At 44.2% G+C, this 18,062-nt stretch overlaps 1 protein-coding gene across 2 annotated transcripts; it reads left to right on the top strand.

The window, feature by feature from the left end:
* The first annotated feature begins 4,999 nt into the window (after nucleotides 1-4,999).
* On the top strand, nucleotides 5,000-14,546 carry INTS5 (integrator complex subunit 5). 2 transcript variants are annotated; one of them, XM_088468378.1, is made up of 3 exons: nucleotides 5,000-5,092; nucleotides 5,460-5,544; nucleotides 11,107-14,546. In XM_088468378.1, exons 2-3 carry the CDS (start codon nucleotides 5,504-5,506, stop codon nucleotides 13,883-13,885), a joined length of 2,820 nt encoding a protein of 939 aa, XP_088324504.1. In that variant the 5' UTR covers nucleotides 5,000-5,092; nucleotides 5,460-5,503; the 3' UTR covers nucleotides 13,886-14,546. The 2 variants fall into 2 exon arrangements, with proteins under 2 accessions (XP_088324504.1, XP_088324505.1); XM_088468379.1 differs by having other exon boundaries at nucleotides 5,000-5,118.
* The last annotated feature ends 3,516 nt before the right edge of the window (nucleotides 14,547-18,062 follow it).

The raw sequence follows: 18,062 nt of genomic DNA, 5'->3' as shown, positions 1-18,062 counted from the left end.
ATCTGGGCCAAGCTGAAGTCACCAGCAGGACAGTACCTCCGTCTTGTTTGAACTTCCGAAGAACTAGAGATAGAAGGGGGACTGGAGGGAATAGGTACTCAATCTGGAAGGTCCATTTAACTGGTGCATCTACCAAGGTTGCCTTGGCATCTCATGTTCTGGACCCTTACACTAGTAGTTTGTGATTGTGTCGGGAGACCATAAGGTCCACCTATGAGAGGCACCATCTGTGCCCTTGGAGTTGATACACCTCTTGGAGAAGCGACCGTTCCCCGGGAAGCATGTCGTGACGGCTGAGGAAGTCTGCTTCCCAATTGAGAACTCCCGGAAGGAACATTGCAGAGATGGCCGGGAGGTGACCCTCGGCCCATGTCAAAATGCGTAACACTTCTGTCATTGCTGCCCGACTTCGAGTGCCTCCTTAATGGTCGATGTAAGTCACTTTTGTGGGAATTTCGGACTGAACCTGTACAGGTTTTTCCGTGAAGTATGTGGGGGCCAGGTTGAGGGCCCTGTAGACAGCTCGCAGTTCCAATATGTTGATTGACAGGGTAGATTTGACCGATGTCCAACGGTCCTAAAAGGAGTGCGGACCGGTCACTGCGCCCCCGTCCCAGAGACTGGCGTCCGTTGTTAGGATTACCCAGTTCAGGATCCAAAAGGAGTGCATATAATATAATAATCACAAGTTGGTAAGTCAAAATGCTACAGTCTATAATAGAGGGCTGCTCGTTGTAGAGACAAGTAACTTATATATTGCAATGTCCCGTACTAGAGCAATGTGATATAAACAATACCTTTGTGGTGGTTATTGTGAAGATCTTATGCAATACTCTGACAGGGAAGAGGTGAATCTTTATTTTGACAAAGGGAAGCTGTGGTCCCGAAATGGTGCCTTATGATGTTTTATTGAAATATACATCTTTTGAATAATCATTGAAGTCTCCAAGTGCCGCCGTTCTTGCTGTTGCTATTTATATATATATATAAAATCCTCCTCACTTAAACCTGCAGCCCATAACTTGCCTGATAGCTGTATGGGGGCATACAATATGGCATTGGGTATAATGCAACCACCGTGTATGTAGGATACTAGTAGGAAGCAATATACTGGTCCTGTCTTATGCCTGGGTAAGCTGCAGGAGAACACAGCCGAAATATGGCACCGTGCAACAAATGTATGTGACAAAACCTCACAAATACTTCGTTCTATAAATGTGAGGCACATGAAAACCCTTAAATACACCTGTATGTTAAGGTAATAGTCCGAGAAAAAAAACACTGGTCCTGACTGATGCTTGGATAAGCTGCAGGAGCCCACTGTCTAAGTATGCGACACACTGGTCCTGTCTGACACTTGGTAAGCTGCAGGAGCTCTTTTCCGAAATATGGCACAGTGCAGCACACACATTAATCATAAACTGAGGTTTGTCAGTGAACTGAAATCCTCAGCTTACACCTGGCACTCCATGAAACACAGTTGATATAAATAAAAATAAATACAAATATATGGATTAAATTGTGAAGAAGAATTGTGTAAAAATTACTTATTTTACACAGTACACAGTGCTGCAAAACTTAATATCAGTTGCCAACCTGACATACAAAAATTAAAACCACAAAAAAGAAAATAAGTTGCGCTGCTGCTGCTGTGTAATAAGCTGTACCTGATTGATCTAATTAATTAATTAGCCTCTCTGAATCATAAAAAACAACATTTATTACACACACAATAACAATATAATAATACATTAAAATGTAACTTTCAAATGAGGGTGTTTTCCACACAATGCTACAGTTGTTGCAACAACTCATGTGACTATTAAAATAGTGATAGGTTTAAATCCCCATAAATAGAGTCTTGACTTGGGTAAAATTGTAGATGGTAAAGTTCAAATGCTCACCGCTTGCTACCACCTTAGGTGCTTTAGATATCCAGTTATACCCCTTTTCCACCAAAATTCCGGGTCTGACACGGAGTTGGAACAGGGTTCCTATCCGGAACAGACCCAGAATTTAGCCGGCGCCGACTCGGGAAATTTCTGAGTCGGCGCCGCTCACACCGCAGTAGGGTCTGCATAGACCCGGCTTTTCTGGCGTGAAAGTGGACGCTTGGAGATGACGTCATCTCCATGCGCCACAGAAGCCGAACCAATCGGTCGGCATGCGGCTCACTCCAGGTCATCAGGACCCGGAGTGTGCCGTACACACGGCAGGGTTTCACGGGCTGCGCCCGTATTAAACCCTGCTATTTACCTGGGTTGGATTGCCGGGTCACTCGCCAGGACAGCATAGCCTATGGACCCTGAAGAAGAAAATATGGTTTTCCTGTATGTGGATGATAAAAAGTATCACCTGGGATCATGAAACTGCAGGTGGTACATGAGCATCTCAAACATCCCTTTTACCTTGCAGGAAATTATATTTTTGATCTACTCTACTTTTAGTAATTTCAGTCTTAACCAAATAGTCCTTTAAATTGCGGCCACGCTTATAGCATCAATTTCACATCCTGCAACTTTAAGTCTCAATTTGTTTGTATCATTGGCCATAACCTTTTCGATGTCTGCTTTATGGATGTAATTATGGAGTTATATTGTGTAACCCATGGGAACAATGCAGTTTTAGAGGATTTATCCTTTTTAATTAGTAGGGTGCTCCTATCTAACTTAAGAGCTCTTTTTTTGGCTTCAATAAGCAAAGCTGCATCATATCCTCTCTCCAAACATTTAAGCAACATAGCATCCATCTGTGCCTCTGCATTAATTGGATCTTACGTGATCCTTTTCATGCGCAGGAATTGTAAATAAGGGAGCCCCCTCGTCAAAAGCTTTCGGTGGAAGCTTTGCATGTGTAATAAATTGTTATGGTCGGTAGATTTAGTACATAAAGATGTAGATATAAAGCTCACCTTAAATACCTCCATCACCAACACCTTGTGAACGCCAAAGCCGGAGGTGGGCCCTCATCACTTTTGCGCTGTTGGACTGGGTGAGTGGTCCCACTTCCGGCTTTGGCGTTCATGAGGTGTTGGTGATGGAGGTATTCAAGCTGATCTTTATATATATTTTATTTAGCCTGTTGACAGTGCTATAATAAATAAGCACGGAATGTTGAAATGTTGCTTTAACTGAGATGCCGGTATTGTGATTCATTTCAATAGCCTGGAATACTGCACCATTGGGAGAGTATGTTAGTAACTGTGCTGGCACCCGGCCACATTGTTTATAACCTGGAGAGCCAGACCGTACACATATATAGATCTATATCTATCTATCTATCTATATATCCTTCCATCGGGTAATCTCGGCTGCGATACACGTCGCTCTGATGTGTACCAGGCCTTAGTGTTTTTTGTTGCGCTGTGTTTTTGATTTTTTGATCTCACTTAACTTCACCCAAAACTATTTATTTATTTCTGGATGGAGATATCATTTAACAAGGGTAGTCTTGCAAGAACTACATAGAGAAGGAAACTAGTTGGGTTGCAGTCAATGCATAACACTGATAACTGCTTGGACTATTTTAAATAGGTATCTACCCTGTGTCCTTCTTGTTCAGATGAACAGACATCAAATACTATTATTTAATGATCCTTTTTATGTTCAGATTAATCATCCCCATAACTAAAAGATGAGCAATACGAATTCACTATTGCTGGCATCATATCTCAAGACGATTCAATTCAAAACGTTGTGACTAGCGTCAAGGTGTTCCCTGAGCTATTCAATTGTCCCCATTGCGCCCTGCACTTAGTCGAAAGATACTGGGTACCTCGCCTGTCTAGTAGTGGTAACTAGCATTCTCATATTAAAGTGCCGGCCGCAAGGTTGTTAGCATCGCGGCAGGCACTAAAATCACATTTCTGCTTGCACCTCAGGAGAGTGTGACCAGAAATTATCTAATCAAACTTAACAGCGTTGTCAATTGAATAGCTCCAGGAACTCTTTCCCGACGCTATTCACATTGCGCTGAATTGAATCGCCCCCAAAGTGCGTGACTTATTTGAAATTCTGTAGTACCTGTTGCAGGTAAGATCTTTTCATATTACCATACAATTAATATTCTTAGGGGCAAAATCAAGTAAGCATGGAAGCTGGCAGAAAATTTTTAAGTGGCTACGCGCGTTACCCATAAACAGCCTACCGTAACTGGCTGATAAATGCGCAAAGTGACTCGCATGTAATTGAATATACCCCTTTTTGTAGTACTAATATTTTATATACTCCACAAACTAGAGAAAAACAATGAACATACATTGATAGTAATGCATTGACCATGTACTGGGGGAGATGTATGAACCACCGAAGCGGCATCGGCGCACGTTATGTGCGATACTTGCGAGATCCCGCACATGCTCAGTGGAGCCGGTCGGGACTGAGACACAACGCATCAGCACTAGACTGATGCGCTGTGGTCTCTAGCGGGGATCACCAGAGGGGGGAGTTATCACTCCCCCGCTCCGGTCTGGCCGATGAGATGTTAATACATCTCATCGTTAGTGCTTCCTGCTTCGTGTCAGTAAAGAGGCGAAGCAGGAAGTGTTATAGCGGCACGGTGCCACTATAATACCTCTCCCCCACTGAAACAAGCGCAAGGACCTGCTCACCACATAGCGCAACAACAGGAAACCCTGATACTAACGTGTAAAATACATTTGTGAAAGTATAAATGCAATTTTTAAAATGATAGGACTATACACTCATTTTAATAAAGTGCAATTCACATAAATATCAGTTATGCATATATTTACTTTAATGACGTTTCAATATTTGAAAAAGGAGGAGCATGACAGACACAGTGACAAATGGCCAACTAACCATAAAATGAGTAAATAACTACATCTATAATTCCTATTACCAGTTTGTGGTACCAGAAGAGAACGCACATGATTTCTATGTCCATGCACACATTACAATGATTGGATGCAGCTACATGCCTATTATAAATTATACAAATATGGCGGTAGTACGAATACATTCTTCCTCAACCAAGATGGCCGACCGCAGGAAGTACGTCATCATTGCTGACCGGAACTTTTAATTCTATGAATAATACGGGACATGTCACGGAAGTACCGGAGTGTGAGAGTGTGAGTGGCTTCTCTGACAGCTGAGTGTAAGGTTATGTCAGACTGTAGTACAAGTGTGCTAAATTGTGGGCGGGGATGTAATAGGATAGAGCAACTCCTGTCATCTGTTGTGGAACTACAAGTTCCAGAATAGCCTTGAGCTAAAGATTTTAGTGTATCCTGGGACTTGTAGTTCCCCACCAGCTGGAGAGACATATAGTGCCCACTTGCAGCGTTTGAGGAGAGTTGGGAGTATTTCTGCCCGATGAAGCTACAGTTGCCCTCGTTCTGTGACTCTAGATGTTGGACTGTTAGTGAGTTCAGTGCTTTGTATTCATAATATAGTCAATAGGACAATTTCGTTCTAAATCTGTTTTTGTTCCCGCAGGTGATGCATTTGTATAACCCAGCTTATTTGTGAAACTTGTCCTCATGATTTCCTCCCAGCCACAGGGGGTCATTCCCCAGCTCAGGTATTGTAGTTATATTACTATATTGTAATTCTAGGGATCTGGAATCCTATTTGGGATTTTTTAAACTACTAAGGTTCTACTAAAGTGCATTAAAGAGTTTACTTAGGGGTTCATTCAATTAGGGGAGATGTGTGGGTGATGCCTCCAATGTGCCTTTGTGGTGGCATTGGATCACTGGCAACAGCAACTTATCTTACCCCACTTTTTGCCCCTACATCACACATTTAAGTTTGCAGCCACATAGGGGTACATATTAAACTACCCAAATTAAGGCTACTGTATGTACGGATATCTGCGCTCTGCACATTGCCTATACATAGCACTGGAACAATGCTGTTTGGTATCGCTAGTAAGTGAACTGACCCTTTATTGCAGGGATGGCCAACCCTGCTCCTCGTGAGCTACCAACAGTGCATGTTTTCCAGGTCTCCTCATAGAATCACAAGTGAAATAATTGGCTCCACCTGTGGATCTTTTCAAATGTGTTAGCGAGTAATAAATACACCTGTGCACCTGCTAGGTGGTCTGGAAAACGTGACCTGTTAGTAGCGCTCGTGGACCGAGGTTGGCATACCCCTACTGTATTGTGATTAAAGAATAGCAGACAATTGGCTTTACTTTAAAACTCAAATTACACCATACTCCACTTTCATACTGAAAAGGAAATGGTGTATATGGGTTTTTATTTTAGGTTGATAAGATGATTTTATCATGGTACAATGTTAAAAAAGATGTACAGCCATGGCCAAAAGTTTTGAGAATGACACAAGTATTGGTTTTCACAAAGTTAGCTGCTTCAGTCTTTTTAGACCTAGGCTTTTATTGACAATTACATTGTTTATGCAAAGAGTCAATATTTACAGTGTTGACCCTTCTTTTTTAAGACCTCTACAATTCGCTCTGGCATGCTGTCAATCAACTTCTGGGCCACATACTGACTTATGACCGTCCATTCTTGCCTAATCATTGCTGAGTTTGTCAGAATTTGTGGGTTTTTGTTTGTTCCCCCACCTCTTGAGGGTTGACCATAAGTTCTCAATGGGATTAAGGTCTGGGGAGTTTCTTGGCCATGGACCCACAATTTCGATGTTTTGTTCCCCGAGCCATTTAGTTATCACATCATGCTGGAAAAGGCATTGTTCGTCACCAAACTGTTCTTAGATGGTTGGGAGAAGTTGCTCTTGGAGGATGTTTTGGTACCATTCTTTATTCATGGCTGTGTTCTATTGTGAGTGAGCCCACTCCCTTGGCTGATAATCAACCCCACACATGAATGGTCTCAGGATGATTTACTTTTGTTGCGACACAGGACTGATTGTAGCGCTCACCTTTCCTTCTCCGGACAAGCGTTTTTTCCAGATCCCAAACCATCTGAAAGGGGATTCATCAGAGAAAATAACTTTACCCCAGCCCTCAGCAGTGCAATCCCTGTTTCCTTTGCAGAAGATCAGTCAGTCCCTTATGTTTTTCCTGGAGAATTAGCTTTTTTGCTGCCCTTCTTGTCACCAGGCCATCCTCCAAAAGTCTTCGCCTCACTGTGCGTGAAGATGCTCTCACACCTGCCTGCTGCCATTCCTGAGCAAGCTCTGCACTGGTGGTGCCCCGATCCCGCAGCTGAATCAACTTTAGGAGACAGACGTGATGCTTGCTGGATGTTCTTGGATGTCCTGAAGCCTTCTTTACAAATATTGAATCTCTCTCCTTGAAATTCTTGATGATCCGATAAATGGTTGATTTAGGTGCAATATTACCAGCAGCAATATCCTTGCCTGTGAAGCCCTTTTTGTGCAAAGCAATGATGATTGCATGTGTTTCCTTGCAGGTAACCATGGTTAACAGAGGAATAACAATGATTTCAAGCTCCACCCTCCTTTTTAAAGCTTCCAGTCTGTTGTTCTAACTCAATCAGCATGACAGAGTGATCTCCAGCCTTGTCCTCGTTAACACTCTCACCTGTGTTAACAAGAGAATCACTGACATGATGTTAGCTGGTCATTTTGTGGCAGGGCTGAAATGCAGTGGAAATGTTTTTGGGACTAAGGGCTCGATTCAGACCCGCTCTCAAGATGTGTTCGCACACACCCAAATATGGCAAAGGCAGGTGATCGCACGGCAAGGCATTAGCACGCCAACTATGTCTTGGTGTCGATCGCTGTTTGTATGCAGACACCCACTATCCTGTCTTAAGACGCCCACTTATGCACGTTATCTCCTGGAAGTGTATGCAACCATCGGTAACATCGAGTACCATCGGATGTGATCGCACCACTTGTGGTTGACCATACCCTTCCGCAAGCACTGCGAGTGCTTCAGTGTGTAAAACAGCCAAGTGACGTGTACTATGATGTTGCGTCTTAATTATTCACGCCTCTGAAACGGTGTTGAGACGCTCAGGCACGCCTGCGTTCGCACCACCACTCCCCCCGTTTCCATCGACCAACCCCTGTCACCACCCACAAACTACTTGTCCTGTCACTCATTCTAGTGAGCTGTCTATGCGCAGCGAGCGATCGCTTCCCGATCGTATGGACTGGTATGCGCACTGCGATGCATGCGCTGATTGCGAACCATCGGCAGCTACGAGCGAAGGCAGCCTAGCGACCTGGTCTGAATCGGGCCCTAAGTTCATTGTCATGGTAAAGAGGGACTTTGCAATTCATCTGATCACTCTTCAAGACATTCTGGAGTATATGCAAATTGCCATCTTAAAAACTGAAGCAGCAGACTTTGTGAAAACCAATAATTGTCATTCTCAAAACTTTTGGTCATGGCTGTAAGTGTCTGCCTAACTACCCTGTTCCAAAGCGTGTTAGTGGGTTGGAGGTTTTTATCTTCAAACATATCATCAGTGATGGAAAATGTTTCTGCTGACTTTTAGGAGGCTTCTCATTGCAAGGCCCATTAACATTGTGATCCTATTATATTTTATTTATAACCTTTTACATCAACCAAAGGTTAGCTTTTGTGCTTTAATAAATTAGCATAACTTTGAATAACCAGTAGTTTTTTCATGGACATTCTTGTTAGTAGCTTTTAGGTGGGAATTAAATTAGCTGCGATAAAACGTTTACGTTAACGTGTGTTAACTTTATGCACCTATCGCCCGTTAATGCCGCTTATAGCCTGTATGCGCACTCCCATTTCACGCGCAATTCAATTAGAAAAGTCGTCTTCCGGTTTTCGGGCGATAACACGTGTAACATCTGCAAGAATTAAGTGTAGGTGAAAATCGGCCTGTAAACCCCCCCCCAAAAAATAAATTCAAACTAATATAGGATAACATTATAGAAGTCTGTCAGTGGCCAAAGGCAAACTATTTGGGGTTCTTAAAGTGTGTCACTGGTCAGTTATAAGCATTTAATAACAGTGATAAAAAAAATCATATAAAGCAAGTCTTTTTCAGCAAACTAAATGCTGTACCTGTAACTGTCACCTGCAATGTTTAAAACACCTGCAGCACCCCCATATGCCTGTCCCACATCTTTTAACCCATTATTCTGCACTTTGCAGAATTTCACCACAAAAATTACATTAACAATTAAGATAATTAAAAACTTCTAAGGGTTGAACACACCTCAGACGCTATGTCGTCAGATCTCGCAGATTGAAGCGACATATCATCCACATTCTCTGATGCGTACCCATAATTGCGCGCTCCCGCCCCCTGACATTGTAGTAGTCACATTCTGTTCTCCACAGCAGATGTGATGATCTGGCGGCCAATATTATTATTATTATTAAATTTTATTTATAGGACGCCACAAGGTCCGCAGCGCCATACATACAGTAAAGGGTACACAGAACATTACATTACAATACAGTAACCAACTTATAAACAGAGCACAGGTAACAATTAGCAACACAATTCTCCATACACAATACAGCTCTGAAGGTGAAGGCTGCCATAGAAGTGCTAGAGAAGAAGGCTGTGAGACAGTGGGGAGGAGGACCCTGCTCTTAGGAGCTTACAATCCTGGATGCAGCCACTGAGTGTATTGCACTGTGTGTATGGACGACCAATTTATCGTTACATTGGTCGTCCCGTCGGCCACTTTCCAGGATCGTCTGATGTATACCATAGTGCCTGTAGTAATTATTGGGGAGGGTGTCCCAGTGGTTCTGAATGAAGTCCCAAAATTTTTTTTAGGATTTTCCCCAACTTTTCACCTGCTCCAGGGGTCCTGAAAAAACTCCCATGCAAAATTAGCACACGTGAAATGGGCGGCTATTTGAATAGGGCGAAAAATGTATAACTTATCCAACACCATTTTATAAAAAAAAGAAATAAAGTGTGTGTGTGTGTGTGTGTGTGTATATTATATATGTTTTTTTTTTTTAAAAACAACATTAACATAACATTTTTGTCATATCAGTCATAGATATATATCAGAGAATCAATAATCGGAAAATTAAATTTAATTTCCCCCAGCGGCTGCTCCTCTGAGCAGCTGCCAGGTATGCACTAGGGGGCTTAGAGGTGTTAATTTACATTTCCCCAGCGGCTACTTCTCTCTGCAGCTGCCGAGGGAGGAGTACCGCCGGGATGACCAATCGGCAGTGATCACGGTACAGCAGACACTGGGGGAGAGTGCAGGGATGCAAAAGGGCTGCGGGCGGTCCCTCTGCCATTGGCGGATGCTGGAAGATTATCTTAGAGTTTCTGACAGCCTGGCGTGGTCGCAAATGATGCAACCACGCTTTGTAAGTGGTTAAACACACATGATGCAGTCTCTTTAAGTAAGAATAGCATATTACATTTTCTGCTTTTTTTTTTATAATATGGAAAAATATTGTTAATCTTTGAAAATGTAATATATTTGCTGAGCCACCTACAAATTTCATATTAGAGTTTTTTTTTTTTTTTTTTTTTAACTTTACGAAATAATAAGTAACTGGCACAGCTGAGCAACTACATTTGGGAAAATACTAATTCCTGGGGCACCATTATTTTGCATTAAAAACTTATGTTGGCTGAACGAAAGTGATTTTTTCCTGTGGGGGGTGTTTGAAGTTATTTAGGATCATTCCACCCAAAACTGAAAAAGCGATCCCAGTTACACATTATTTGTCTGTGGTACAGCATACCTGGCAAGTCCCCTGAAGTCTTGTGTGCACCTCCTGCTACACTGCACACTCCTACACCTGCTTGCTGGCAGCGTGATGTTGGTATACAAAACTAAGTAGACACGAGTAAATGAACGAGGGGCTTGAACATCATTCCCCACATATGTAGCCTTTGGGATTGTGATTAACTAAAAATATTCTCAAATGGAATTTTCTGTTTTGGGTGAGAGAAATTTTCAAATACAATTTGCAATATAATTATATTAGCCAATTTGTTTGAAGATAGTGTAGCAATTTTTTTGCATTCAATATTTGTTTATTGTGTACAGTTATGTGTTAAATGGAATACTTTCAGACATGGTAAATACTAGACTCAAGTAATATCGAGCACTTTGTTGAATCGGGATTATATTGAGCTACTGTATAAAAAGGTTATCATGCTCTAAGACTACACCATTTAATAACCACTTTCTTAATAACCCATTTTTCCCATCACAGCCCACAGGAGCTCTCCCTTCAGATCAAGTCGTTCTTAAGTGGCTCAGATCCCCAGCACGGACAGAAACTGAGCCCCCGTGACCATGCTCGTTGCTCCTTGTTACTATTGCGCTGCCTTCCTCCTGCACGGTTTGCTGTACTGGAACACCTGCGCTCTGTTTTCAATGACAGTGTCTCTTCTTTCTTAAGTGAAAGAGGCTCTCAAGACTCCCTTCCACAGTCATCATCGTCTCAACGTCGAGGACCACCTCCTCCATCCAGTCCTGGTCTGGATGAAGTGACACAGGAAGTGCAGAAGGTTCTAGAGGAGTTTATTAGGCTGAATCCCTGCTCTTGGGCACCTCTCATCTCTTCCTGGTCTATTGAGCTTATGGGGCAGTTGAGCAGCAAACATGCAAACAGACAGGGTATGCCACACTCTACAAGTCTTAATGAACTATTGCAGCTGTGGATGTCTTGTGGAGCTACACGTGTTCTTATGGACATCTATACTCATTGCCTGTCTACTCTGATTGACAGCTGCCCAGACGTCTGTGTGGATGCTTTGCTAGATACCTCAGTACAACACTCTCCTCACTTTGACTGGGTGGTAGCTCACATTGGGAACTCTTTTCCAAGCACGATAATTAGTAGAGTTTTATCTTGTGGCCTGAAGGATTTCTGTGCACACAACTCACCTGCTGAGACTCCTGAGAAGCGGGTGCCAAAGCTAGGCTCGGTTGTGGGCATTCTAGGGCACTTAAGCTCACGCCATGGAAACAGCATTCGTCAGGAGATCCTTAGGATGTTTCATGAAAGCTTGCGACCTGGGAGCAAGCAGCAGAGAGCAACACTGCCTTATCTCTTGCAACTTGCTGCTCTATCACCATCCTTGTTGGGGACTGTTTGCCAAGACTTGGTGGATTCTTTGAAGCCCTCCACATTAGCCCAACTGCAGCAACACTGTTCTACACTTCCTAGAGAGGAACTGGAAAACATGCTGAACTTGTGTGTTCATCTGGCATGCCAGACATCCACAGGTGCCCCACGGCTCCTGCGGTTTCTTCTGGATACAGCGATGCCTGCCTCTGTCATAACTACACCAGGGCTGGCAGTGCATGACTCTGTGAGGGAAGCCTGTGACCGCATTGTGAGGCTTATGCTACTCAATTTTCAGAAACAAGTGTATGGACGGACAGGGGGAAGAGGACCATCTGATGCCCAACCACGAGCTGTGCCTTTCTTGGATGCCATGAGAGGAAATCTCAGAGAGCTGTGTGCCGAAATGTTGCGTTTAGAAAGGAAACGGCACCTATGGCTTCATCAACTCCTAGGCCTGTTGTGTATCTATAGTAGCCCCTCGTGTGCCCCAGAAGCACTCTGCCTCTTACTCACCCTGGCTCAGAGTTCTGAGCAGCTTGGCTTAGCAGTTCAGCTTCATGCTGTCCTGTCTTCCTCTATGCAAGGTTTAGCTCAAGCAGCTGTAACCCGTTGTGTGGCTCAGATTCATGCAGGCGCTCTTACAGATAAGAGAGCACTTCAGCTTTTGCAAAATCTGGCACTAGTTGTTCAGAGTGAAGAAGTGGGTATGGGGAGGGAAGTAGGGGTGGCACTATCTGAACACTTGTCCGATTTTAGTCATCTGCTCCTACACAGCAACCCTGGAGTGTGTGAGGCCGCCTGCCTACTACTGTGCTGCTGTCCCTTGCCATCTTCTCTACCTCCATCCCAGCTCCACCTCCTCATCCGCTCATCCTCTTACCTCCTGTTTCGTTCAATGCACATACGCAGCAGTACTGGAATAAGCAGTTCCTCCTGGCTACTCTTTCAGCTCTGCAAAGTATCTTATGCAGGTAGGAAAGCAGTGCTGCACCAGCTAGTGGAAGGGTCTCTGCATCAAGGAAATGCAGGGCTATTTGGAGGGCAAAGCTCCATTGCTGTGGCTGAAAAACTAGAGGGAGTGGCTGCTTCACTTTTGGAGAATAACAGTCATCTGGGCTCTACTGTGGACTTTTCAGGAAGTGTGTGGTCTGTTTTTCATGCAGGGGTAATTGGATCAGGGCTAAAGCCAGAAGAGAAAAGTACACAGAGCGGGCAGGAAGAGTGTGCAGAGAACACTCAAAGCCTACTTTCTCTATTATGCTGCTGCTGTGCCAAAAAGGAGGATGGAGATGGGCAGCTGCTTACATTAGACCCTGAGGCAGCCAAGACACTGGCAGTAACAATAACTGAATGTGCATGCCCTGATGTGACAAACAGTGAGTTGGCGTGGCCACCTGAGGAGCATGCACGTACCACAGTACAGAGAGACTTGCTCATCTACAGATGCTTCCGTAAAAATCCTTTACTTTTCCAACTCCTCCATCTTGTAGCACAGGGTCGCCCTGCCCTCTGCTATTGTTCAGTGCTACTCAGAGGTCTTCTCGCTACACTGTTGGCGCAGTGGGAGGCATCACGCGAATTGTCCTCTGTAGATTCACAATGGCACCTGATGGCTTCTTGTGAGTTAGTGTCATTCATGGGAGAGGGACAGTTGCTTCCACCAGCGCTCACAAACATGCACGAGATGTTCTCCCTCCTTGCACCGTATGAGGTCCGCTTGCTGCTCCTGAGTGTCTGGGAATTTGTTCGAGAAAATGGTCCTTTTCCCCAGAGATTTGTGTTTCAGGCAGAGAGAGGGACATTTAGCAGAGATTTCACTCGAGAAGGTGACCCCGCCAAATACATGGGTATTGTTCACAGTGTTTTACATCGTAACATTGACCGTCTTGGGTTGCTCTCTGGCAGGTTCCAGTTATGACCGCATTGGGCTGCTCTCTGGCAGGTCAAAGTTATAAAGGTATAATGTGTCTCATGAACAACTGTGTATTGTATACTTTTCCATTGAATATTTGTTATCCGAATACACGTCATATTTCTGTATGATTTAAAAGAAACAAAAAAAATCACATCCATTACATAATAAACCTTTCATACATTTGAATTTTGTTGTTCCAGAGAAGAGCAAAATAATAATAAAAAACAAAAAATACAATATTGTCTCATAAGGGAGAAAGAACAGACACATTTTAGTGCATATTTGGCCTTGGTGTTTGCTTTTACGTATGTTATTTAAATGAGAGTTTATGGTAAATATTTATATTGCACTGATAGTTGCAACAATTACGCCATACTTTCTGCACAATCTGGTGTATGACAGTGCGATATATCTGTACAATTTGCATATAGCAGCATGGTGTCGTTCATTGCATTGTCCCATTTGCTCGTGAACGCTCAATTGGGCGTACACACTATACAATCCGTACAGTATATCAGTCCGTGTTGGAACAATATATCATATAGTGTGTACCTAGCATTGGTAAAGCTGCATGATGTAATAATCTTACTTTCATGTTAAGTTTATTTGAAACAAGTGGGCTGCATCTAGGAGAGCTAATGATTATCAAGACAATACTTATTGTACTGATAAAAGAGCCGCCGAGCTCTGAAACGTTGACTTAATTAGGACACAGTTTGTCTGTATATATATATATATATATATATATATATATATATATATATATATAATGTGTATGTATGTATATATATATGTGTGTGTGTGATATATATATATATATATATATATATTAGTGTGTATATGTATGTATGCGTGTGTGTATATATGTATATATAACTATATATATATATATATATATATTTTATAGGATTTCCTTGGTTCCTCACCAATAATTTTGATGATCATTAAATAATTACAGGTAATAGGTACCAAATAGAGGTGAGGGATGATTTGCAAAGTACACCAACTTGGTTATACAAATTTATTGCAATACATATGACATTTCAGAAATACACATTATACGAATAAAATATATTTTTATGAGCATAAACCTGGTAGTACCCCATACTCTGGGAACATTTAATTGTAACTTGAATCTCGCCAATTTTTGATTAGCGATAATCACCCAACACATTTCGTCAGTCACGACTTCTTCAGGGTTTTTTGAACAGAAAATGAGGCGTCTTAGTATGGCTAGTTGAAATATAAAATTATCATAGAATTCAATCAATTTCCATCATAGATATAATATTCCATTTACAGTGATCACAATCAGTAATATCCCATAATAAAGGTCAATTGTGTCACCCTTAACCAGGGCCGGACTGGCCATCGGGCACTTCTGGCAAATGACCAGATGGGCCGGTCTGGGCGTACGCAGCCTTACCCGACTGGGTTAACCTCTCGCCGCTGCCGCATCATTGCGTGATGTCATGTTGTCACTACGCGAGCATTGGCCGGGTTTGAGGAAGGCGATGGCGATGTGTGTGTTAATCAGCAGCCAATGAGAGTCAGACAGACTCTCCATTAGCTGCTGCGCCCACTGCAAGAGCCGGGCTGGAGCTCACTCATGAGTTCTGCCTTCCGGCTCTTGCAGTGGGTAATGGGAGAGCCGTCATGATGTCATGACGTCTCTCCCATAATGCAGAGCACGCCAGCCCGGGAGGACTGACTTGTGGCGGTGGAAGCTGTGGCTTCAGGTAAGTGTATTTTTTTTACATGTTTGTATCTGCACTGCATCGGGGAGGGGGGGGGGCACTTCTGGGGCACCACTACTGGGGGGGGACTTCTATTGGGGACTACTATTGGAGGGGCTTCTGCTGGGGGCACTGCGTCAAGGAGACCTCTACGGGGGGGGGGAACTTCTGCTGGGGGCACTGTATTGGGAAGGGACCTCTACTGGGGGGGCTTCTACTGGGGGTACAATATAAGGGGCACTGCACTGGGGGGACCAATACTGGGGGAACTGAAAAGGGGGATCACTACTGGGGGCACTGTATAGGGGGGACCACACCTGGGGGCACTGGATAGGGGGGGATCACTGCTGGGGGCACTGGATAGGGGGGGATCACTGCTGGGGGCACTGCATAGGGGGGACCACTACTGGGGGCACTGCATTGGGGTGGACACTACTACTGGGGGCACTGCATAAGGGAGCCCACTACCCACTGCGGGAGCCGGAAGATGCCCGGCTCCGGCAGTGGGAGCAGCAGCCGATGAGAGTCTGTCTGATTCATCAGCTGCTAAAGCAAACACAAAGCTGCTGGCGCCGGCGGCTGTGTGTTTGGCACTGTGTAGTGCTGACCGAACTCTGTCCGGTCACCGCTACACACGCGATGCTGCTGTGTCACAGAGACACAGACTGCCCGCGGCCCGCATGGTACGCAGCTGCGTACCATGCGTAATGGGAGAACCGGCCCTGATTACATCTGAAGCCTGGTTATTATCTTTTCTTCTTCAGGGTCCACAGGGATACCTTGGGGTTTAGGTGGAGGTTAGGACCAGACAGTTAAAGCTGTTGACTCCCAGGATGCACTGGTCCTTCCCCCTATACCCCGCCCCCAAGCCAGAGGCCCTTCAGTTCTGGTGTCTGCAGGAGTCAGATCACCATTTAGACAGTGGGCTGCTTTAGGCAGCCCATAAGCTTTTCTTTATTTGATTTGTAGTTTTTACTAATTTTACGACTGAGTGTTCAGCATCAGACTGTCCATGACACGTCTGTGCTGACACTCCATCACCTCTCCGGGCATCATGACTCCAGTTCCATCTGGTACTCTTGACAGGCTCCCTAGGACCTTGCTAGCTGGCCTGGCGGGATGACCATAGACTGCAACTCGGACACGGGACAGGTAAGGCGGGTTGGGCAGTCTTTCCTCCGGTCTCAGGGGACGGACCGGAGGACGCTGACTGTGTACACTGGGATAGTCAGCGCGCTCCACTAAGACCACCAGGGTACATATGGTGCTGGAAACCAGCGTCCCTGTGTCAATCAGCAGGGTAGGCCAGCTTTGCCTGTTCAAGTGGCCCTCCCTCAGCTCAAGGCGCCATTCCTCAGGGTCTACACCGCTCTGAGCTGTATTTTGTTTCCAGCCACGCCACCTCAGAGGTCTCCGGCAGCCATATTCTCCAAGGCTCAGCGTCTGAGTAGTTGATTTTAGTGCCAACTGTGCAGTTACTTTTCTGCATTGTATGTGATCTGCTAGTGCTGTGTGTCTCTGATATTGTCATATGCTGTCAAACTTTGCCTATCGCTTTTTTCTCTCTGTGTCCCTAACAACTAACAATACTGGTGTATTTCTCACTGGAGTTGTGAAGTTATCGCATACTGGGGCAGTTGCACTATACATAGTGCCATAAATGTGCTGAAATTCTACAGCTTAATACAGGCTTGAACATGCTATTTATATTGCTTTCCACCTTTTGGAGTTTGGCTTTCATCACATACTCAGTGGTTGTATACTGCCTCATACCATAGTGCTATACTACTCTACAATTTCTTTAACACAGGCAAGAGTAATAAAATAGCTTCTGCACCCACACTGCTCTCATGTAAGTCATGTGCAGCAGGATTAAATGAGGATGATTTAATCCAAAAGGGACATTGTGCCACCTGTTATAATACACCTGGTCCATCAATTCCCCCAGCCCCTGCCCAAGAGCCCTCCTGGGCTTCCTTTATTCAGGTGCTAAATACACTTGTTGACCGCCTAGCAGTGTCGGCAGTAATTTCTCCTTTGGGATTGCCACAGCAGGTACAGGCTGTAATCTCCCTATGGGGTTGCCACAACAGGCACAAACTATACCAGTGCCTCCTCTGCCCGCTACCTTAGGGATAATGGTTTCCACGGCTTTTAAAAAATGTTTTACAGGGTGAGAAATCACTACCCAGTAAAAATAAGCGTCCTCTGTTTATTTCCTCAGTCCACGCTCCTCTCAGATTCTGAGGTGTCCTCTGACGAGGCAGGAGAGGCTGATTTATCTGCTACTGAGTCTCACAGGGGAGGGGAAACTGCAGGCAAAGATTATTAACCCTGCCCTAGTATAAGCGGTTAGAGATATACTTCACATAGAAGATGATGAACCCGCTTCGAATTCAAAGCACCCCAATTTTAAGAAACAAAAGGTTAAATCTGCAGAGTTC

The sequence above is a fragment of the Taudactylus pleione genome, unplaced genomic scaffold (genome assembly GCF_031769625.1).
Source record: "Taudactylus pleione unplaced genomic scaffold, aTauple2 ptg000085l, whole genome shotgun sequence".
NCBI lineage: Eukaryota > Metazoa > Chordata > Amphibia > Anura > Myobatrachidae > Taudactylus > Taudactylus pleione.
Note: the sequence above shows the minus strand (reverse complement) of the source record. Positions and strands in the feature narration are given on the sequence as shown.

What these genes read in the sequence shown, in the direction of transcription:
- INTS5 (XM_088468378.1), top strand. Translation starts at nt 5,504, where the DNA reads ATGATTTCCTCCCAGCCACAGGGGGTCATTCCCCAGCTCAG. An exon ending in GGGGTCATTCCCCAGCTCAG is followed by an intron (nt 5,545 to 11,106) that starts GTATTGTAGTTA and finishes TTCCCATCACAG; the next exon opens with CCCACAGGAGCTCTCCCTTC.